Below are 23,135 nucleotides of genomic sequence, written 5' to 3'. Positions count from 1 at the left end.
GACACATTCCTTTCAGATTTTGCTTCATATTAACATAACAGCATCACACAGTTACTGCAGATTTGTTGACTGCACTACACCGCCACCACCAGCCTGAACTGTTAATAAAAGGCTGGATGGATTTATGTTGTTTATGCCAAACTCTGACCCTATATCATCAGAGTACCAAAAATGGTCAACTTTATTATCCCCAAAGGGCATTTTGTGGTACACTAGCGGCAAACAAGCGCGCAATGAAAAATATCAGACACAAACAAGAAAAACAACAACAGGACTCCACAGTTTGTCACTTAAAACATTAATGGCAGCAACGACAAAGGAAAACTTGTTAGTCCTGCACCGTGGTAATTTGTGTCTGCAGCCAGACGGAAGCAGCTCAAACTTCACTGCCGGAGGGTGTGATAATTTTGCAAGAATTGGTAGAGACTTGCTTAGAATATTTAAAATCTAAAATGTTGAAAATTAATGAAAATTAATTAATGTCACTGATGACTGTCATCAACATGACAGTCATCAGTGACATTACCCAGGCATTTGTGACATTACCCAGGCATTTTGTACTCATCACTGGCCAATCTTGGGCCAATTTTGGTGAACCTGTGTGACCTATAGCCTGTTTCCTGTCCTTAGCTGACAGGATTGGTACCTGGTGTGGTCTGCTGCTGTTGCCCATCTGCTTCAAGGTTCAAATTGTGCAAAAGCAAAGATTGCTGCTGACTGGTTATTTTCTCTCATTTTCTGCACCATTTTCTATAAACCTTAGAGATGTTTGTGGGGAAATCCCAACAGATCAGCAGTTTCTGTACTCAGAACAACCTGTCTGGTAGCAAAAACCATGCAAAAGTTACTTATATTACGTTGCTTTGTTGACTCTCAATATAATGCTTGGTTTATATTGCCTGATTAGATATTTGGGTTAACAGTCAGTTGAACAGGTGCACCTACTAAAGGGGCAAGTGAGTGTATATGAGCAGCTAGTTGTTTTTTGTTTTTTTGGGGGGGGTTGTTTTGTTTCTCTTTTGTCCCAGTCAAAAACAAAAAGATTTCCAACTGAATATTTATACACAGCCTGTTCCTAATGCTGGTTTACACTGCACTGGATTCATTATATGAAGCTCGCCTCCTTGTCAATTGACTCACTATTGTAATAATTGAAAGAAACTTTTCATAGTTTTTCTTCCTCCTCCTGAACAATGAAGATTTTGGTGCTTTTATATTGTTTAGGAACATCCGCCGGATGTACCCGGACTTTTGTTTTGGAAAGCCGCTGCTAAGCGGTCGCCATTATTCTTCCTGGCTTGACGCTCAAGCTAAAGACGGTTTATTACTTTAAAAACGTTACATTTCGATTTAAACTGTTACAGTCTGTCTGGTGCTGTCGGTTGACCGTCTCTTGAAGTGGTGACGCATCCTGAGCACAGTATGGAAAAACGCTCTCATACTACAAGTAAGTTGCTAAGCTAACGCTTGTAAGCTATCTGTCGCTATCCGCCACCGAGACAGGCGGTGAGAAAAGAAGATGCAACGCCATCCATCTGTTGCAGTAAGCAGACACTTTCCTCTAAACCTATAGCCACCCTGAATGCAGTTACATCTCTCGGGATATTTTTGAGCGCTGTTTGACAAGTAGTTACATGGCTAACTAGCTCAGGAGGCTAAAGCTTTTAAATTAAAACATCCATCCTCCGGATGCACTCGTTTGTCTTTGTATATTATCGTTTACGCTAACTCCCACGAATAACGGTAAGATGAGCCCAACATCTACTTGAAGTTTGAATCCAGCTCTGCAGAAAATTGGCGCTCATTCTCTACACTATTGCACACGCACACGCAGGCGTGCACTTTTTCAGACCCTCTGCGGCTTCTCTGCAGCCTTCAAAAGCCTCCCGCTTGCGCTACAGCGCCCCCTACAGGCAGCAATGGCACAACCCCACAAATGGCACAACGTCTGAAGTTTTTCTATGACCAAAACTCGCCAATTTGCTATCACTGACACAGGGCGGATTTGTGCTAAGTTTGTGGGTGTGGATGCCGGAGATGACTTTTTTTTTTTAAAAATATTGGCCTCATAACAGCACAGTAAGAGCCACATTGTGCAACGTAATGTTTTCAAACTCGTTTTCAGGTGCCCTTCCCTTGGCCTCCCTTCGCCTTATGGCATCTCCTCTGCAGCTGACGTATTCGTACATCTGGCAGGTCGTACGGCAGAAAAACGTTAAGCAGTATGGGAAAGTGGAGGAGTTCGTGACCATGGTGGTACAGACTGTTCCTGACCTCATGAGTTTCAAACAGACTGCCCAGCTGATCTTGGGGCTGAGAGCAAGGGTGAGCTGTTTGTGTGTCTGCATCAAATGCTAGTTGATGATTATGAAGCTGAGAGTAATCCATAAATTGTATGAGTCTAGATTAGTGATTTTTTTATTTATTTATTTTTTACAAGCCTCCTTTACACTACAATTGGTGGTGGTGGCGGGGGGCAGTTAATACAATCTGTATGGTGACTAATGTGCTCTTGTGCTGCAGATCATTTTGGATTTGCTTCGTAAAGACGGTCCACCGGATTCTAAGGCGATACAGACTCTTATAAATAAATTAAAGGTCTCCACATTATCAGGGGTAGGTGTGCAAAAAACTATTCTGCTTGAAAGTTTCATTTGCAATTTTTTTTAAATGCGTGGATTAAATCTGAGTTTAAGTGTTTCCTCTGCTGCAGAAGGATGCAGAAGTGGAGAAATCGCAAACAAATTTCATGGTACTGGTCCAGAATCTGCTTAAAAACCCTACTGAGAGGAAGCGCTTCTTCAGGGTAAACATGCTAATGTGGTATTATACAGGCACTGGTTGTAACCCTTGTATTTCCTCTTTTGTTGTCAGTATAGTGTTTAGAGATATGCCATTTACTGTTTACAACATGGTTAAACATTTTTTTTTTCCCTCAATAGGAAGTGTTCCCTGTTCAGTATGGCACAAAGTTTGACACAGCACTGCAGACTCTGATTGCAGGCTTAGTGTGCAAGCTGGAGCAACTTCTTCCTATGCCCAATTTGTCCCAGGTATGCCTTTGTGATACATTTATGACATTTATCCCAGGGCTCTCACAGCAGGGTGGGCTACTTTTTAGAGATCCGACATGTCTTTTCTCAGGATCTAAATTCAGTTGCAAAACATGCTGTTGCAGACTTTCAGAGTGTTTATCCGGTTCCGTAATTGGCCACAACTAAAGCAGAATATAATTCTTATTCATCTTAACACTCATTAAAGTGTCCAGACACGCTAGGGTGTCTGCTGTACGTCTCTACGCCATGGATAATGGAGCACCTAATTATTTTTTATCATAAATGTAGGTCAGAGTTAGAAAATTAATTGTCTGTCTGTTTGACACTGATAACAGAAATTTTAAAGTCTCTATTTAAAGGTTTTTATTTGTCTAATGTGAAAATGTAGACAAATGTAGACTCAAATCCCTGGAAGGGCTGTGTCAAAAAGGGCATCCGGTATAAAAATCTGTGCCAAATCAAATATGTGCATTAGAGCAGGGCGATATGACCAAAAATATTTATCACGATATACATTTGAAAATTTGCGATAACGATATAATTGACACTAGACAAAATACTTTACAACTCCACAACTTTATTAGTGGAAAAAACCCCATCAATGTATTTTCACTTAAACAAGCAGCTGTTTTTTATGTGCATTAAAGTTATATAAAAATGTAACAGTGCAAATTCCTCGCTGACAGTTTAACCAAAAGGCATTTCCAGTGGAAATTGGCCGACATATCCTCAGCATAACCATGTATAACATCCACAAAACTTAAAAAGAGGTGATAAACACAAAATACGGTGTGGCGGGGCGTGGCCTGCGGTGCCGTGCAGAGGAGGCGGACGCACCTGCACGGCATCCGCAATCACGCCCCGCCGAATTAAATATTGTACTGGGTCCTGTGGTTGGGTTGTTGGTGTTATGTTGAGCTGGAAGCGGGAGAGCTGCAGCTCTGAGTGTGAATGTACAGCAACCGTGTAGGGATTAATAAAAGCATCAAAATGCCACTGGGTCTGCCGTGGTCGTTTACAGTGGTGCCGAAACCCAGGACGGGAGGTACGGCAGATCCAGGAGTGGGCCAGCAGAGGGAGGACCTGGCGAGAATGGTGGCCGAGCTGGCGGCCACGCAGCAGGAGCAGGCGGCGGTGTGGCGCCGCAGGCGGGAAGAGCTGCAGGACCAGACCGAACGCCACCTGCAGAGGATGGAGAATCTGGCGGCGCTGATCCGGTCCTGCCCGACACCACCGCCACCCCCACCGGCGCTCCCCAATGGCGCTGGAGTGGAGGAGATCCAGTCCGTGCAGGCGCCCGTGCCGGCCCCCAGGTTGCGACCAACTAGCACGCAGCCTGCCACAGCGCCTGTCCCCACACCTCGCGTGGGAGCCGCAGGGGCTCTGCAGGGCCCGGTGCCCGTTCCTGCGCCTCGGAAGAAGGCGGCGGAGCCGGCAGCGGTGGAGGCGGCGCCCGAGGAGCCGCTCCAGCCGGGAGAGACAACAGTGGAGGCGGCGCCCGAGGAGCTGCTCCAGCCGGTAGAGGCAGCGCCGGAGGCGCAGCGAGGGGAGCTGCTCCAGCCGGCAGCGGTGGAGGTGCAGCGTGAGCTGCTCCCACCGGGAGGGGCGGAGAAGCCGCGGGATAAGTCGGTGGTGCACGTGCTAAGGGAGTCCGCGCCACCGAAGCCCGAGGTTAGCGGGGTGAGCAGAGCGGCCTCACCTCCACCAGAGGCCAGTGCCTGCCGGACATCTGCCCAGCCGCCTGCGAGCTGGGGCGCACGACCGTACCAACAGCCACCGACTTATCCCGCGGCTTCTCCGCCCCTCCCGGTGGGAGCAGCTCACGCTGCACCTCCACCGCTGCCGGCTGGAGCAGCTCCCCTCGCTGCGCCTCCGGCGCTGCCTCTACCGGCTGGAGCAGCTCCTCGGGCGCCGCCTCCACTGTTGTCTCTCCCGGCTGGAGCGGCTCCTCGGGCGCCGCCTCCACCGCTGCCGGCTCCGCCGCCTTCTTCCGAGGCGCAGGAACGGGCACCGGGCCCTGCAGAGCCCCTGCGGCTCCCACGCGAGGTGTGGGGACAGGCGCTGTGGCAGGCTGCGTGCTAGTTGGTCGCAACCTGGGGGCCGGCACGGGCGCCTGCACGGACTGGATCTCCTCCACTCCAGCGCCATTGGGGAGCGCCGGTGGGGGTGGCGGTGGTGTCGGGCAGGACCGGATCAGCGCCGCCAGATTCTCCATCCTCTGCAGGTGGCGTTCGGTCTGGTCCTGCAGCTCTTCCCGCCTGCGGCGCCACACCGCCGCCTGCTCCTGCTGCGTGGCCGCCAGCTCGGCCACCATTCTCGCCAGGTCCTCCCTCTGCTGGCCCACTCCTGGATCTGCCGTGCCTCCCGTCCTGGGTTTCGGCACCACTGTAAACGACCACGGCAGACCCAGTGGCATTTTGATGCTTTTATTAATCCCTACACGGTTGCTGTACATTCGCACTCAGAGCTGCAGCTCTCCCGCTTCCAGCTCAACATAACACCAACAACCCAACCACAGGACCCAGTACAATATTTAATTCGGCGGGGCGTGATTGCGGATGCCGTGCAGGTGCGTCCGCCTCCTCTGCACGGCACCGCAGGCCACGCCCCGCCACATACGGTAATATTGTGTTGAAGCACAGTACGTATCACTCCGCGAGGCGCCTGCCTACGCTCCGACAATCCATCAAGCGGTGCGGGTTCGTAGCTTAGCAAAGTCGTACTAAAACATTTGACAGATTTTCGAGCGCCATGTACGACATAAAATCGTTTCAAGGTCAGTAAACACAACCAGAATTCATACATAAGGCACACGGGATTATAAGGGGCACTGTCGATTTTAAGAAAAAATCAAAGGATGTATTTTAAGTGTGTCGTATTTTCCAAAAAACACGGTAATAACGACGGCCCGCTAGCATGCGCTACCAAAAATAGTGCTTTGTTGTGTATCTGACGGACGAAAGCCAAACCAGTTCTACACCATTGAAGTTGCAGCATTTTTACAAACCAATTCTGGTTCATCCGTTTCATTTAACGATCCGCTTTCGCTTTTCACATTCTACGTCGCCGCCATTTGCGTATGCAAACCTAGTGTGCATGCGTGTTTTACCCATATTCTATCGCGATATTTCATTTTCCTATCGTTGCCCAAAATTACACCGATATTATCGTGAACGGTATGATATAGCCTAGCCCTAATGTGCATCCATCCACTGTGCCGAGTCTTTTCTTATAAGGAAGCAACTGAAAGAAGCATTAATTAATTTTAATGCCTGAACTTCAGCTTGGTGCCATGATTTCAACGGAGCCCAGTGTTCTGGAGGCATGTGGAGGCTTTATCCCTGATCCAGTGGATCTGAAGACACTCCTTCTACACCAGCAGGCCAAAGGACTCCTTGGTGTTAAAGGTATACTTTAGGCTGTGTAAAGATTGAAAGTTTTTGTTTTTTTAATTTTTATTCCTTTTTTTATCAAAATATAACAACAGATATATGGGTGTCTAAGCTTGTTGGTATTATAACTCGTTCAGTTCAATTTAAAAAATGTGCACTTCTTTTTGTGCAGCCACTATCTCGTCTTCAGTGGGCGACTGTGTCCTCTCTTCACTTGCCTTCCGGCCCAAACCTGTTGATCCACCACCAGAATCTCCAAAAACAGTAGTCACAGCTAAAGAAACAAACCAAACTTCCGTCAGTGACACCGAAGACGTGGCTGTAATTTCAGATGACCCTGACAGCCCAGCAGTCAACATTTACAGTCCTCCGCGCAGGGGGCGGTATGATTTTAAAACACTTTATAGCTCTGCATCAAAGGAAAGGAGTGTCACAACAGCAGCTCAAAAGGAGAATTTGGTGCAGAAAGAGAGTTCTGCACAAGAACAGCCTGCTCCAACTCCGCAGAGCAAAGAGAATAATGCACCCCAACCGCCACCATCAGAAGCAGAGAAACCAGCACCACAGCCACTGCCTTTGAAATCAATCCCTTTCAGGGTAGTTACGGTGCCGTGCAAAACTGCTCCCACTTTACCAAATGCAGATGGTGCGGGAACAAAAGATGGCCAGAAGCCCCAGACTCAGCGTGTCACTTTGCATCAGTGGGTGTCACAGATAGCCTCCAACTCTCTGTCACTCCCTGCCCTGCCACCTCTTCCTCCACCCAGGCTGAGTGCTGGAGATGACGCAAGGCCAAGCATAAGAAGAAAAAAGCAATTTAGGCCTCTGGGCGACAGGTTTACTTGCAGTGTGTGTGATAAGAGCTTCCCCTATCAGTCCAAGCTGATGGACCACGAACGAATTCATACAGGAGAGAAGCCTTTCCACTGCTCAGCATGCAACAAAAGTTTCCGAACACAGGCTTTCCTAAACAACCACCTCAAGACCCACAACGCATCTCGTCCTTACGCTTGTGGGCAGTGCGGGAAGTGTTTCACAAAACTCCAGAGCCTGACGAAGCACATTCTCGCCCACAGTGGGCAAAAGCCATTTTTTTGTAACATCTGCAACAAGGGTTTCACGCAGTCCACCTACTTCAAAAGACACATGGAGTGCCACACAAGCCAGATGACGTTTCCTTGCAAGCACTGCAATAAAGTTTTTCCTACGGCTTTCAAGCTGTCGAACCACGAGCGCTGGCACACCAGAGATCGCCCTCACATGTGTGAGCGCTGCGGGAAGAGATTCCTCGTCCCCAGCCTGCTGAAGAGACACATGGGCTACCACATTGGCGACCGCCAGTATCTCTGTTCCCAGTGTGGAAAGACCTTTGTCTATTTGTCTGACCTGAAGAGACACCAGCAGGACCATGTCCCCAAAGCAAAGATCCCATGTCCTGTCTGCCAAAAGAAATTCTCCAGCAAGTACTGCCTGAGGGTTCACCTGAGGATCCACACCAGAGAAAGACCCTACCGGTGCACTATATGTGAAAAGACCTTCACTCAGGTTGGCAATCTAAAGGTCCACATCAGGCTGCACACCAATGAGCGGCCCTTCAGCTGCGATGTGTGCGGGAAGACTTACAAGCTGGCATCCCACCTGAACGTCCACAAAAGGACACATACGTGCAAGAAGCCCTGGACGTGCGACACATGCGGGAAGGGATTCTCTGTCCCCGGACTTCTGAAGAAACACGAACAGCTGCACACAAGAGAAGCCAACCCTGATTTCTCCGGTAAGCGGAGGCACAGGGGTAAGCAAAAGAAGCTCTCCCTCAAGAGGAAGTTTGATGAGGAAGAGGAGGTCAGCGATGATTATTAACTGAAGAAACGCTGACATTTCAATAAAAGTGTTTTAATGTTGAGGCACTGAGTCATTAAAGTGATGTTAGGAATCATTGACTCTACAGACCAGAGTTATAGCGTGCTATAATCAGTGCCTGACTAGCTGGAGCATCTTAATGAAGAATCCACTGTTTATGTTCTTAAAATAAGGCAATGTGACAAATTAACTTTAGGTGATGAAGTTAGCCAAAATGTCACATTATCTGGAAATTAAGGTAGCCAAGAGCATTTCTGATTGTGAATTAAAATGTTGTTAATCATTTTATGTAGAAAAAAAAGTCATGTTCATTGATAAAAATGTTTTCCCAGCATCATGCTATTGAAGAGGCTATCTAAATATAGCAAACACTTAAGAGATGAGTATCATATAAACAAAAGTATTTCAGCGCATGTGACTGTAGATAAACTGCTGTGTAATAAAATGCTGTAGTGTTGCCACGAAACATTTTAACTTGTCCTATTCTTGTGGAAATTTTAGTAATTAAAACTGCTTCCACCACATGCTTTTTTTTTTTTTTTTAAATGAAACATGAACTGTAAGCCTTTCAAATAGTTTTAGTGATATAATTCATGTATTTGTGATTTAAAACTGATAGTTGTTTTGTGTGTGTGTGTTCACGTAATATCAAGAAACAGACGACCTTTATTTCATCTGTGCACAACCATTTAACCTTATGCAAATATGTGATGAGGTTGTTCTGTGAATTCCATTTTTGTTTATGTAACCCCCAAAGAAATATACTTACTCTCAGTATTTTTTGTGATGTTTTTCAGTAAAATAAATATTTGTGGCAAACATCTCTCACTGGTGTATTTTGTTAAATTTTAATTCACAACAACAATATGCCCACCGTACTGTCTTCTGAATGTCCTGAATTTAGATAGCTTTAGTATGTAAACAACATGCTTTAAAAAAACCAAAATAACTATAATAAAGAAAAATGCCTCTATTAGTGTATCTGAATATACAGGCAGAAGATTTATTATAGTTCTTACTAGTAGTGTTGAACTACTATACTAAGTGTATATTTTTTTTAATTAGTTTCAGTATTGTTTTATATTCTTAGTGTAATATACTATATATAGTTCAGACTGTGTCTGAAGTCTTTTTTTGCTTTTTTTTTTTATTATATTACCAAGTATGTTTGCATATGTTTCAATAAAGTGCTGCAACTGTTTCCCATTCATGTTAAAATGTTTTAAACCTAGTTTTATGTGACTGTATAGTAAGCCTCCTATTAAAGACAGTGGTCCAGGAACAGCTAGCTCGCTTTCTTGTAACCATTTGTACGACAGCACGGTAAAACCGCTTACAGGTCCTCCTATTTTATTTATTTATATATATCGCCGGAACCATAACTAAAGAAACCGTCGGATTTTAAGTGTGCCACTTCCAACCGAAAAATGATGCCGCTTGCTCTTTTTTAACTTCATGGAAACGCCCTGTCGCGGTGCCGTCCAGTGTTGCCAATTCCTCAGTAAGGGAAATCACTATTGGCTGTCCTAAAAGTCGCTAGAAGTCGCTAAATGACGTCATCGTCATCTAATTAGCATAATTGGTCATGCTAATATAATTGGTCATGCTAATGTATTGTAACCTACCCTGTTGGAGAGAGAAATAATATCGTGGAAGAGACATAAAGTCAGTAAAAAAACGTCTTAAATGCATTTATAATTTATTTAGAACTACAAATTAAATTTATTTTAGCAATTATTGTTTTTTTTTAATGTAACAATTCCAACCCTGCTCCTTTTCCGGGCTTGGACCGGCAAAAGTGACCCGAAATAGGCACTCTGGTGGCGTTACCTTGTGTGTGTGTGTGTTTATAAGTAGTTATAAACCTTGTGGTCCACAAAACAACATAACAGTAAAAGAAGAACTGACTGCATTACAGTCAGTGCGGGAGCAGCGGCTTCGCTCATGCGCGATTCATTTGCAGTTTGGACGCATAGGTGTGAACATCTCCTGCCCTGATAGCCGCTGGGGGAGGACTATCCTTGGCCTGTGAGCTTTGGCACGGGCGAGGTGCCCACCGCAGCAGCACCCCCTGCTTATTGAGAGTAAGAGCGATATGCGCTTTCACGCCAAAAAGTCGTCATAAATAAGTCTCCAATAACACCAGAAAAAGTCGCCAGATTTGTCGCTAGTCGCTTTTTAGAAAAAAGGTCGCTAAATATAGCGACAAAGTCGCTAAGTTGGCAACACTGGTCTCAGTTCAGTCCATAACTACGGGGCGGTTTCCGTCACCAATGTGGCACCTAACCGCGCATTTCCACTGGCCCAGGATGGCACGCCTCTGGTCCGCTATACGAGCCAAACCGTAATCAACCACTATCTCCGCCCTCAGCCGAGCCGTATCTAGGCAACGCTCCACTTCACTGGCTCCAATGAGGTGACGTCATTTGGGCGACAGGAGGAAGGAGCGCCATGTTGAAAAAAAAAAGTGAAAACATTCCAGCTTCTCTTAGTTGCTCTGGATTTCTGAACTGCAAGAAAGGAGAGATCATGGAGCCGCTGGTGCACTGGTCTCATGAAGAGACCCAAGCGCTTATCGGTGTGTGGTCAGAGGAGAAAATCCAGCGTGACCTGGAGGAATCCTTCAGAAACGAGACCGTTTACAGGGAGATGTCAGGCAGGTTGGCTGCTCTGGGAATAAGCCGCTCTGCTAAACAGTGCAGAGCCAAGATAAAGAAACTTAAACAGGAATACAGAAACACGAGGAGACACGGTGAAAGGAGTGAGGCAGTCACAAAGACCTTCAGGTGGTATGATGCTATGGACACTATCATGGGTGACAAGAGTGCCCGGACACAGAGCAGAGAGCGGCCGTCTTCTGTGGTACTGGAAGTCATGGTTCCTGATGTGGAAGCAAGTAAGTTGGAGAGAAATAAATTAAATACAGATGCAAAGTACAGCAAATACTAACAGCAGTTAGATTTTATATGGATTCTTGCTTCTCTTCTCTATTTTACTGTCTGTTTAGTTTGTTTTTGTATGTTATATTGTATTTTAGTATACTGAGCTGTTGAACTTGATGCAAGCTGTTTTGTTATAGTTTCTGTTTAATGTTTTTGCTGCTCATTACTGTGCAAAAGGCTTGAGTCACTCCTCACCTCTTAATTTTTTTTAAAAAGTGGTCTTTAGCAACAGTTTTCCAGGTTTTCTGAACTTTTTCTCTGGGCACTGGCTGCTTTTTCACTTATTTTAAATCCAGACCTGACCATATTCAGAGGAAAAGTTTTTTTCTTCATTTAATTTCCAAAAGAAGGCTTGCGTAAGAGAGTAAAAGGTGTGTTGAGGAATGGTAAATGGCCTGTATTTATATAGCGCTTTACTAGTCCCTAAGGACCCCAAAGCGCTTTACATATCCAGTCATCCACCCATTCACACACACATTCACACACTGGTGATGGTAAGCTACATTGTAGCCACAGCCACCCTGGGGCGCACTGACAGAGGCGAGGCTGCCGGACACTGGCGCCACCGGGCCCTCTGACCACCACCAGTAGGCAACGGGTGAAGTGTCTTGCCCAAGGACACAACGACCGAGACTGTCCAAGCCGGGGCTCGAACCGGCAACCTTCCGATTACAAGGCGAACTCCCAACTCTTGAGCCACGATCACCCATAAAGATGGTCATATCAAATATTGACTTTCAAGCACCTTAGAACTGTACAAACTCTGTTATGCCTTATATGGGGTGCCTGTAGCTCATGAGGTAGAGCTACTACTCTTTCTAATGATCAATCCTCAGTCTGCATGCCAAATGTCTTTGGAGTAACCCCAAGTTGCTCTCCGATGCATCCATCGGACTATGAATGTGCGTGAATTTGAGAGAGAAGGCACTTACATAGAAAAACAAAGAAACTGAGGGTGGCTCAAGACTTTTGGACAGTACTGAATAACACATTAACTTCCCAGTTTTGCCAATTTTAATTAGTTATTTGTCTCTTTAAGGTCCACCCGCTGTAACAGACACTCCAGAAAGCTGTACGACATCCACCCATTCACTGCAACTCACTCTGCCCAGACCAAAAGCTTGTCCTGCAGGGATTCCACAAGTATCTTCTTTCTATTCTGTTCAGCTTCATGAATTTGATGGTCCTTCTACAAGCAATCCAGTCACCTCCACTGCTGTACAAACGTCAATCAAAGGCAAGTAGTTATCAAGCCAAACATATTTACAAGTAAGGCTGCTTTACGGCTTGAATAAATAATTTTCTGTTACTTTCACAGACACCCCCTTGTGTTGTTGGTCGAGTAAAGAGGTCCAAGCATTGCTGACGCTTTGGGCAAACCCCGAGGTTCAACGGGAGCTTCTCCTCAACGTGAGAAATAATAAAGTTTACACTTGTCTCAGTTCCAAACTGGCCTTGCTCGGTTTTAACAAAGCACCAAAGAAATGCAGGGAGAAGATCAAAAAGCTAAAGCAGGAGTACAAGAGGATCAAGAACGGCCAATACAGGGGTGGAAGCAGCAGTGTGTGGTTTGCCATTATGGATGAAGTCCTCAGTTCCCAGGCTCTCACAGCAAAGCGTTCACAGACAGTGCAGAATTCCTCTACAGTGCACTCCCTAGCTGTACAGGCCATTGCCCTGGATGTGGATACAGATGGTAAGTTGGAAATAAACTACTATGAAATAACTCCTACCATTAAGAGTAGTTATTGACCTAACTGTGTCCTCATAACTGTGGTTTTGACAAGTTATCTCTCAAATTGATTACTTTTAATTCTATAATAAATAATATTTTTGTGTTTCTTAGGTAAACATAAGTCATAATTCATGCACTTTTTTTTATTCTTAAATTTCTGTGCATTTTCAGATGAAACGCTGTGGTTGCCTGATGAAGTCCAAGTGCTGGTGACACTTTGGGCACAACCAAACATTCAGAAACAGCTTCTCACCGCAGCGAGCGATCAGGTTTTCACGTACCTCAGCAGTGAGCTATCACTGGTGGGGTTTAACAAGACACCACGTCAGTGCAGCGTCAAAGTGAATGAGCTTAAAGAGGAGTACAAAAAAATTAAGCACATGGAGCTATATGGAGTTGTTAAAGGCGACTGGTTTGCTATTTTGGATAGTGTTTTTGACGCTGATGGAGCAACTTTGAAAGAGGTGAATTTATGCGTTGTGCAGAAAAAGCCTAAATCAACAGAACATGAGCACGTGGATGGTAAGTTGTTTAAAACGTAATAATAAATAGTTTTGTGCAGAAAAAAATTTGCTGATCTGTTGCTATATTCTTTTTTTGATTCCAGCAGATAAATTGCGGGCTGTTTGGACACCAGACGAAGTCAGAGTTCTGCTCAGTCGATGGGCAGAGGAAAGCATCCAGGAGCAGCTTCGATCAAATCCGAGAAACGAGAGAGCCTTTGCTCAGCTGAGCTCCGAGCTCGCCACTCAGGGTTTTGATAAGACCACGAGTCAATGCAGGTCGAAAATAGCACTCCTGACACAAAAGTACAGAAGGATCAAGGCACAGGAAGACCCGGAAAAGCAAAAAAGCAGATGGTTTGCCATCATGGATAAAGTCCTCAGTCGCAGCAAGACAGAGACTGAAACTAAACCAGTCAGAGATTCACAGCGTGCATCTCTGCAGACATCACAGCAGAGCCTACCTGACACAGCGGAGGGTAAAATGAGCTCCTGTTTATTCACTTTACAGTGGCAGCTGCAGTAAACATGATGGGATGTGGGTCTCTGTGTGGAAGGGATTATCGCAGCCAAGATGACTAAATTTGCTGTAGCTTTCAGTAAAGTGAGTTACAGTACGATCAAATATTTGTGTTATTTTTACAATTAATTGTTTACGGATTAAATGACCTTCCACAACTGAAGACACCTCTTAAGCAAGATCAGCTCCACCTAAACTATGCAGGATCCATGAATAGAAACTCAACGCTGCATTCCTGCAAAGCATTCACCCTGTGAATTCCAAACAACCTTGTTGTAACACGGTAATAATTAAAAACAAGCCAGGGAGCAAATCTCAAAGCCCCCCCCCCTGCTTTCATACACATCAAATAACCTTTTCTCAATCCACTAACTCCGCTTTCACTTCCTGCAATTTAAAACATGCTCTTTTTAGACTTTACAGACACAAAATAATAGCTTGATAATTAAATATGCCAATTTCGTTTGTTTGTTAATTTAGATTTTTCAGTCTTTCTTATTCTCTCTGCAGGTTGCCGTTTGTCCGTCTCCTCGTTGTGCCTCCTCGTTCCAACTCTGCGACTGATGTGCGCCTTTGCCTGGCAGGTGGTTCAGTGTTGTAATGTGGCGCAGTACAGAAAGGTGGAGGAGCTGGTGAAGTTAGTGACGGAGGTGGCTCCAGAGCTGCTGACAACCAGAGAGAGAGTGCAACTCCTACTCAGACTGAGAGCCAGGGTGAGAGGCCCACATTAGAGTATATTTTATGAATATTCAACAACAAACTAAGGGGAAAAATACTTAATTAGTGTAGATCAAGGGCAGCACGGTGGCACGGTGGTTAGCACTGTTGCCGCACAGCAAGAAGGTCCTGAGTTCAATTCCACCATCAGGCCGGGGTCTTTCTGTGTGGAGTTTGCATGTTCTCCCCGTGTTTGCGTGGGTTCTCTCCGGGTACTCCAGCTTCCTCCCACCGTCCAAAGACATGCAGCTTGTGGGGATAGGTTAATTGATTAATCCAAATTGTCACTAGGTGTGAATGTGCGAGTGAATGTGAGTGTGAATGGTTGTCTGTCCCTATGTGTTAGCCCTGCAACAGACTGGCGACCTGTCCAGGGTGTACCCCGCCTTTCGCCCTATGACAGCTGGGATAGGCTCCAGCACCCCCCGCGACCCTGAAAAAGATAAGCGGAAGCGAATGGATGGATGGATGGATAGTGTAGATCATTAATTAGCATTTGAAAATGTCTCTTTCAGCTTGTGCTGGAGTTGTGTCTCAACGAGAACACGACTGACCTGCTGAATATCCAGCCCCACCTGAATGTCATCCGAGACCTCACCTTAAGCTGTGAACAGGAGGTAGGTTTCTCGGGTACAGTTTCACTCTGTATACATTTTATGTTCTTTCAGACTTTTAAAAACGTCTTTACCAAAGAATTTAGCACAAATGATGAAATTAGGTTGGCTTCCAGCTCTTTTCTGAAAGCCTTGAGCTTTTAGTAACTTTGAGCAACATGTTTTTTAAATCAGAAACAATCGTGTTTCTCAACTGACCTTAGTGAAATATGAAAATAAGCAAACAACAAAGAAGTAGTCGCATTAGTTATTTCGATTTCCCATTTTGCAAGCACAGTGGTCATTAAATGGATGCCCCGTTGTTATCAAATGGTAAATTAACATGTGTATAACATGCATTCATTCAGTCTTTGCACCCCTATTTTGCACCTTTGCTCTTTGCCTGCTCAAATTAAGTAACATTCCTTCCTTAACCCCCTTGAACATTTAAAAAGTAGGGCTAGTCTATACTTCGCCTGAGACACTGAACACGCCTTTCCGATTTAAGATCAGCGTTGGTCCCATGTTTGTTCAGTTATGCTGAGCTTCTTTGATTTTTTTCCCTGCTTTTTTCATAGCATATTTATTACTGATGTTTCACTGAGCTTTTGAGCTTTGAATAAACTCTTTTGATGTTTGTTTGTTTTTTAAAATCCTAGTTTACTTTCACATATTCAAATTGAAAACTCTGTTTATTTAATATTTCTGTACAAATTAAAAGTAGCCTCCAAATGTTTAATCCTGAGACTGTGGGCTGTGTCCTTCAGCTATAATACACATTGACCAGATCTCAGCACATTTCTCACACTCCATTATCAATTATCAAATGATTACAATTTTTTATGTTTAAAGAACCCAGCATATACATGTTAAACATGTTTGTCTTTGACACCATTTGACAGGATGCCACCGAGTTGGAAAATTCAAAGTCCAACTTTGTGGAGGTTGTTCATGCCATACTGGAGGACCCAGAGGAGAGACAGAGGTTTTATAAGGTGAGACGCACAGTAACACAGTTATCATAATTGAAAAATATGTAATGAGTGAACTTTATTTGAGAAGAAAGAGCTCAACTATTTTTTCCATTTCAGTTTTTGCAACAAGTTCATGTTTCAGTTTGTTAGTTCAATTCTTTCCACTTTACCATCTCAGACTTTCATGAAAAACATCCAGGACAAAGATACACGTCTTAATAGGAATTACACAAAGATTTCCAGTCCTTGCTATCATTATGGAAGAATGATGTTTTTTTAACTAGAAAACTAGATTATCTTGATTAACTGGATTATCCAGACATTTTGCAAAATTCCTGTGAAGAAGGGTTTATCCACTGGACAAATCTGAGTTGGAGAGTTGTTTCAAATTTGGTAAAGTGAGATGAAATGACCTTTTTCCCATTTGTTCTAGGAGGTCTTCTCCATATACTATGGCAAACAGTATGATGTCACATTGCAAGCTTTGGTGTGGAAATTCATCTCCAGGCTGGATAATCTCTTACCAATCCCTGATATTAGACAGGTAAGGTTTAAATGTGTGGTCTTTCATATCAATACACACACACTGTAGTGCTCCATGACCTTAAGCAAACTACTGAATACAAATTGATCAGCGATGTGTCAGCATGCTTTATTCTGTTGATTGTGCACCGCATTCTCTCTTTTTTGTTTTTTATTAATTAATTAATTAATTTTTTTATTTTATTTTCACTTACTGAATACGGGACAGCACCGCATTCTCATGAAGTGTTTTGCAAACCTTTCACAGACTGCACAGTGGCTCAGCTCCGCTCCCTCTGTCACAGAAGAATGTGCACGGCTTATTCTGGAACCTGATCAGCTAAAGGCGCTACTGAACTTCCATCAGCAACAGTCAGGAAACGGAAGCAAATGTGAATAGGTTACTACCCTGGTTAAAATATGATCAGCTGACTGGGCTTGCTAAACTGTTGATAAGTAAATAAGCTTCAAAATTAACTCAAGTTTTAAATTTTCAGCCTGGAAATAAAACTATTCAGAAGTTAAATCTATTGGAATACAACAAAACTTGTATTAGGAAGGCTGCACATCAGTATTTAATGTGAGTTTTTCTGTCTCTCATAGGCTGCTCTCAGGCTGACGAGAATATGTTTTTGCCAAAGCTGTTGTTTAATCCCAAAGGAAACTTCCAGCATGTTTCAGCACAACTGGATGAGCTTTCAAGCAGCAAAGATGAAAGACAGTCTGATTACAGCGAGGCTGAAGAGCCAGCTGATTGCAAAGCACCTGTGAAGGGCTGTGAGAAAGAAATTAAAGGCCTAAAGTTAAAACATGAACAAAGCGATGGCATGGCATCTTCATACTGCTCAGGTATGCAAGCACTGACGCCTTTGAGAATAACTGTTTTCCATTGAATTTCCACATTCTTATGAGTCCTCATTATCTTCCCATTTTCAGATTTAAATTGTGCACCTTTGCAGCTGCAGACCTGCTCTCTGTGTCCCTACTCTGACAGCCATGTGTCAGGACTTCTCAGGCACATCAGAGAAGAGCATCTGATCCAGGAATCTAATCCCATCACAGATCCTGGGAAAGACTGCGTCTTTCAGAGAGTCAAAGATCAAACGTTCACTCCTAAGATGAGGAGGATAACGGACACTTGTGAGTATTGCGGGAAGGTCTTTAAGGATGTATCAGCCCTAACCAGCCACATTAAAACACACACTCTTCCATTCCACTGTGACAAGTGTGACAAGAAGTACTCCTCCAAGTGGTCGCTGACAGTGCACCGTCGGATTCACACAGGCGAGACTCCATATCTGTGTTCGTACTGTGGTCAAGGCTTTAGGTCTTCAAATATCCTTGCTCTGCACGTCCGTATACACACAGGAGACCGCCGATACAAATGTCCCATATGCGGAAAAACATCAATCCAGCATCTGTCGAGACACATGCGCATGCACCGAGGGGAAAAGAACTATCTGTGTACCGAGTGCGGGAAGGCTTTTCTGTCCTCTGGGGAGCTGAGGCTTCACATGAGGTTTCACACAGGCGAGCGGCCGTACACGTGCAAACACTGCGGGAAAGGCTTCATCGCAAAGTGCCTGCTGACTGTTCACACCCGCCAGCACACGGGGGAGAGTCCTTATAGGTGCTCGCTGTGTCCGAAGTCCTTCCGCACTTTGAGAGCACAGAAAAGACACCTGGTGATACACTCAAGCAAAAAGTCTTTCCAGTGTTTGAAGTGTGGTAAAATATTCCGGCAAGAGGAAACTTTCAAAACACATGCTGAGACTCACAAATGAGTTAAAGGGGACCTATTATGCTACCACTTATTTTCTGTCCAAATTTTCAAGTTGTGAGGTCAGCCTTCAAACAGACAAAGAAGCCAAAACCTCAGGCTTTAGACTGCTATAAATGCTTGGCTTGCACCAATGGGTTTTTTTTTCCTCTCTTGGATCTTTATGATGTCATTTAGAGCAAACCCACAAGGGGCAAACAGTCAGAGGAGCCAACAGAGAGCTAACAGTGACTAAACTAAGAGGCTGCACAGAGATATATAACGTATATTTTCAACTACAAGTCATTCAAAGCTGCTCTAACAGTATCTATGATAAAAAATATGGAGCTTAAAATGAGCATAATAGGTCTCCTTTAAAAAAATGGCAGTGTAAAATATTTTAGTTTCAGCAGTTGAGTTTAAAAGTTCTCATTCACTTATATAACTCCACTATTGCTTAAAGAACCAGCTTAATTGTTGGAAACGATGTAACTCTGTGTTTCTTTCGGCTACTTCTGTAATACAGAGGGCACATTTTGTGTCTCCTCCTGGTCTCAAACTGGGGAGCTGTTGGGTTTTAGGCAAATGTTTTTGAAAACTATGTAAAGCTAATATTCCATAAACAGTCCAGTTAGCACACAGGTAACTTTAAAAGTTTGTGTGAGCTACAAACTGAAGTTATTTGTTAATGAAAAGTAGCTGTTGCTACTTTGAGTAAAAATCAAATAACAAAAGTTTAAATCTCAATTTTATTTGGGTTCATAAGTGTATAGTTATCAGAAGGTAAGTTCAGCCAAATTATAAGGACAAAATCTCTAAATAGTCAACTATCTAATATCTAAATCAAGATTCTCCACAGATGTTCTTGATCTCTGATTCAACGTCTGATCCGCTGCTTCTCTTTGTCTCATCAACACGTTTTCAAAGGAAAACAAGACACAAAGAAATTCACAATGCACAACCAAATGTCGTTCTGAAACAATCTGTATAATAAAAACATTAATAAATTTTAGCAGTTTGAAAAATGTGAAACATATGTGACTCTTAGGTCTCCAAATGATTTATTTCAGAGGCCTGTTTTCCACTTGTGCTTATTTCCTGCCATGAAAATTGCATCACAACAATTTTCCCTTTCTTTAGTGCTTTTAAGAGGATCAGTGAGACACTGAGACACCAGGACTGGTGCTGTGTAGTTTATGTTGTAGTCGGTATGAGGATTCGTTTTCAGAAAGCTCTTCTCATACAGCCACTCAGTGAGCTGTGATATTAGTAAAATAGTTCCAGTGTTGATGAGCATAATGGCAGTGCGAAAAGAAAACAGGTGATATTGGTGGCCGTCCTCCTGGATGTTGTCCCATGGCAGAGGCAGGACGTAAGGTAGGCCTATCAGAGGTTCCCCACCCAGAGTTCTTAGCAATACACCCAACACAAAGCCACAACAGGCCCAGTACCGGGTCACCCAGCAGGGTAAGAAGAATATACATATCACCTGGGGGGGGGGACTCATTGAATACAAAACGTCTGCATTGACGATCCAGAACAGATGAACGGAACTTGTCATAGCAAGGCCTGCTCCCATCAGTCCACACAGGATGACTGAAACCTTAACCACCACAACAATCCAGTTTTTTGATGCCTAAAATTTAGATTTATGGATGTTTATGGGTGACATTGGGAATAGATATAGAAGCTGTAGCAGCAATGCATATGAAGACTCTTGATTTGACACAACAGAGCTGCAACATTTTTCAATTTGCCCATTATGAAAAATTACCAAACCCCCAAACCATACCACAAATACTGGTCATGTTAAAAACTGATACCCACCTGTTTGTAAATCACATTCTTGAAGATATTACAGCCTCAAATGTGGTGAAGCATCCACACAAGACAGATTCGTCTCATCTTTAGCCAGTGGAATATACAGTCGCAGCCATGAACTCCAAAAAGGATTTTATTAGGAGTTGAAAGAAATGATGTTTTCATGAAAAATATTGGAAGGAACTGTTTTGCTTACAGATTTATAAGACTGTTTATTTTTATTTACCTGTGTGGTCTTTAGAAAATGTTGAGCAGGGTGTGAAATTTGGTGTGAAATTGACACCTGACAGCACCTGGCACCTCCTACGCATTCTGCTTATTTCCAGAAACTGGGCTACACGACCATTACATAAAGACAGACACACAAATACATGTCATACTTAACATAACCATGGTAAGTGTAGTTTGTATGATCAATGTTGTTTACGCAAGAACTCAAACCAAAAAGCAACCATATATTTAATATTTCTTGATATAATTTCAAGTAGATGGGCGTTAAATGCAGTATAAATAATTAATAGGTACACCTTTACTGCTTCCACAGGAATTAAGAGGGTAAGTAGCAGCCAGGTGCTGTTAATTGATTAACTGATCACCAGGAGGTTTGAAACCAGAAGTGTTGGTCTCCCAGACTGCTAAACATCAAGTAAGAGGGTGGGAAATTATAAAATCCTTTTTAGTAGCATCACTTTATCTTTGGAATATTGGCAGAGATATTTAAAGTCAATAAAAATAAGTTTGTTTTGCCTCCGTCTCTAATAGAGACATTTTGTCCTGCTTTGAGAGGGAGAGGATCGTCTGGGCCGACATTCTGCGACTCTTGAATTATGCCTGCATTTGCTCCTCAGTTTTGTCCCCCTGTTTTCACTTACTAAAACAAGAGAAACCCCGAGTTTATAGGCAAGGTGAGCTTGCTGAGAAGCAAGATGCCATGGGAGATTGGGTTGCTCAGCTTCTGGGGCCTTCTCATTGCTAAGATGAGGAATGACTGTCTGATTTAGCTAAGCCAACATACACTGTCCACGCAAATATAAGAACTCTTAATCAGCCAGCTTATTGCACAGAAGAAATTGCAGTCACACTATAGACCCAAGATATTTGCTTCTTTTTTTTGTACCTAAATGTACCCAAAAGGCAGGAATTCAAGTTTCCAATTTCAAAGTCCAAGACTCATATAATGACTGGGAAAGTTGCAATACCAAAGCTCTCTCAACACTGTTTCCATCCTGTAGACCACACAGTATTCACCCCTCACTGCCGCTGACCTCAACCTCTTACTTCCAAGCTGCCACAGAGGGCGATCAGCGGAGAACCGCTCACCACTTGTCTGACCCCGAGACCTCATAAGATGGAAACCCCCCTCTAGACAGAATCTTACAGAACAAACCACACTGACTCAGAGAGCCAATCACGTGGTAAGTGTGCTGCTGTTGACATCTATATGACTATGTAGGATTGTTCCGGGTTCTTAGTCATTCAGATCATATGTTGTAATGACTTGACCTTGTTTGAAAGAGAGCCCACAGCTGAATGGAGCTCAGTGGATGAATGAATGGAGGGACATATGTGGCCTAATGTAGTCAGAAAAATACGACAAGCATAGGACACGTGGAAAACAGATCACTGTGTTAAGAGTCTTGCCTTTTTATTGAGAATCACATAAAGATTGATTACAACACCACACTAACACAGTCACTTTTTAAGCTATGATTGCACCTCTGAGTTGTTATTCTAGTAATTATAATGGCAGCATGAGAGTTAGGGAATTTTGATGGATGGATGGGTGGATGACCACCTTGAACCGACGTTGTGGTAATGTCAGCAGACCAACAGCCTACAGTTATTCAACATTGAAATGTTTGCCAGGGGGAAAGAAAAATAAAGGAGTGACAAAATATCTTCCAACACTTCCCAGCAAACATTTTGTTGGTGAATAACAGATGGCAGTCTTTCTCAATGTTGATTTATAATAAAATAAATAGTTATAAAATGATAGTTAACCTATGCTGTGAAACCTGTAATAGTGAATGAACAGTACGCTCATGTTGGAATAAGTTGAGCTAATTTTTTTTCGTTTTTTTCCAAAGAAAAAATGAGAGCAGTTGATGAAATAGCAAACAGCTGGAACGCTCCAAAAATCACTCAAGGTGTACGAGATGAATTAAAAGCAATTTCTCTGTGTTAATTTATGTAAAAACATTGACTCTATAAAGTCTAAATTCCAGGGTTAAATATAATATTACACTCTTTCTGTTTGTAGGGGGCTGAGCTGAAGTGTTGCATTTTCTCTCCAAAGACTAAAACACTGCCAAATCCACCCTTCACAGACCCTGTCTGCTTCTCATCTACTTTCAAAAGAGGATAACAGGCACTGTCATCATAAAACAATGTACCACCTACTCAACTGTTTCCAGATGAGCACTCTGATACAATTCATAATGTATCCTCAGTTTCATCTGGGACAAATCAGGATTTGATGTTCGGGATGCGTCGTTGCCCACATTATTAGATCAGCTGAACGTGTCTAGACAAACTGAGCTGGAGCCTTTAATCTCAAAATCAGCCATGTACAGAGTGGAAGGCCTGATAGAGGACAATTAAACCAACTTACCCCCAGAGCCTGGCGTTTTCAGTGAACAGCCTGAGACATCTGCTGTTCCAAATGTGGTATTAACTGTAGCCCCTCTCAAATACTATCATCTCTGTTGTTGCACACAGACGTTAAATTCAGGGCTTCAAAT

At 43.6% G+C, this 23,135-nt stretch overlaps 2 protein-coding genes across 7 annotated transcripts; both read left to right on the top strand.

The window, feature by feature from the left end:
- Window positions 1-1,245: 1,245 nt before the first annotated feature.
- On the top strand, window positions 1,246-9,129 carry LOC145421303 (uncharacterized). 4 transcript variants are annotated; one of them, XM_080291416.1, is made up of 7 exons: window positions 1,246-1,447; window positions 2,126-2,325; window positions 2,524-2,616; window positions 2,717-2,806; window positions 2,943-3,053; window positions 6,340-6,463; window positions 6,621-9,129. In XM_080291416.1, exons 1-7 carry the CDS (start codon window positions 1,423-1,425, stop codon window positions 8,306-8,308), a joined length of 2,331 nt encoding a protein of 776 aa, XP_080147542.1. In that variant the 5' UTR covers window positions 1,246-1,422; the 3' UTR covers window positions 8,309-9,129. The 4 variants fall into 4 exon arrangements, with proteins under 4 accessions (XP_080147542.1, XP_080147541.1, XP_080147543.1 ...); XM_080291415.1 differs by having other exon boundaries at window positions 2,714-2,806; XM_080291417.1 differs by having other exon boundaries at window positions 1,246-1,543; window positions 2,714-2,806.
- A 1,632-nt stretch (window positions 9,130-10,761) lies between these two features.
- On the top strand, window positions 10,762-18,724 carry LOC113008689 (uncharacterized). 3 transcript variants are annotated; one of them, XM_026146307.2, is made up of 12 exons: window positions 10,763-11,204; window positions 12,290-12,487; window positions 12,569-12,946; window positions 13,157-13,507; window positions 13,593-13,967; window positions 14,519-14,721; window positions 15,241-15,342; window positions 16,221-16,313; window positions 16,726-16,836; window positions 17,083-17,206; window positions 17,418-17,663; window positions 17,751-18,724. In XM_026146307.2, exons 1-12 carry the CDS (start codon window positions 10,838-10,840, stop codon window positions 18,596-18,598), a joined length of 3,396 nt encoding a protein of 1,131 aa, XP_026002092.2. In that variant the 5' UTR covers window positions 10,763-10,837; the 3' UTR covers window positions 18,599-18,724. The 3 variants fall into 3 exon arrangements, 2 of the variants coding, with proteins under 2 accessions (XP_080147538.1, XP_026002092.2); XR_013902635.1 differs by lacking the exon at window positions 17,751-18,724 and having other exon boundaries at window positions 10,762-11,204; window positions 17,083-17,270; window positions 17,418-17,553; XM_080291412.1 differs by lacking the exon at window positions 17,751-18,724 and having other exon boundaries at window positions 10,762-11,204; window positions 17,083-17,214; window positions 17,418-17,553.
- The last annotated feature ends 4,411 nt before the right edge of the window (window positions 18,725-23,135 follow it).

Source organism: Astatotilapia calliptera, chromosome 17, assembly GCF_964374335.1.
Source record: "Astatotilapia calliptera chromosome 17, fAstCal68.1, whole genome shotgun sequence".
In the NCBI taxonomy this organism is placed as follows: domain Eukaryota; kingdom Metazoa; phylum Chordata; class Actinopteri; order Cichliformes; family Cichlidae; genus Astatotilapia; species Astatotilapia calliptera.
Note: the sequence above shows the minus strand (reverse complement) of the source record. Positions and strands in the feature narration are given on the sequence as shown.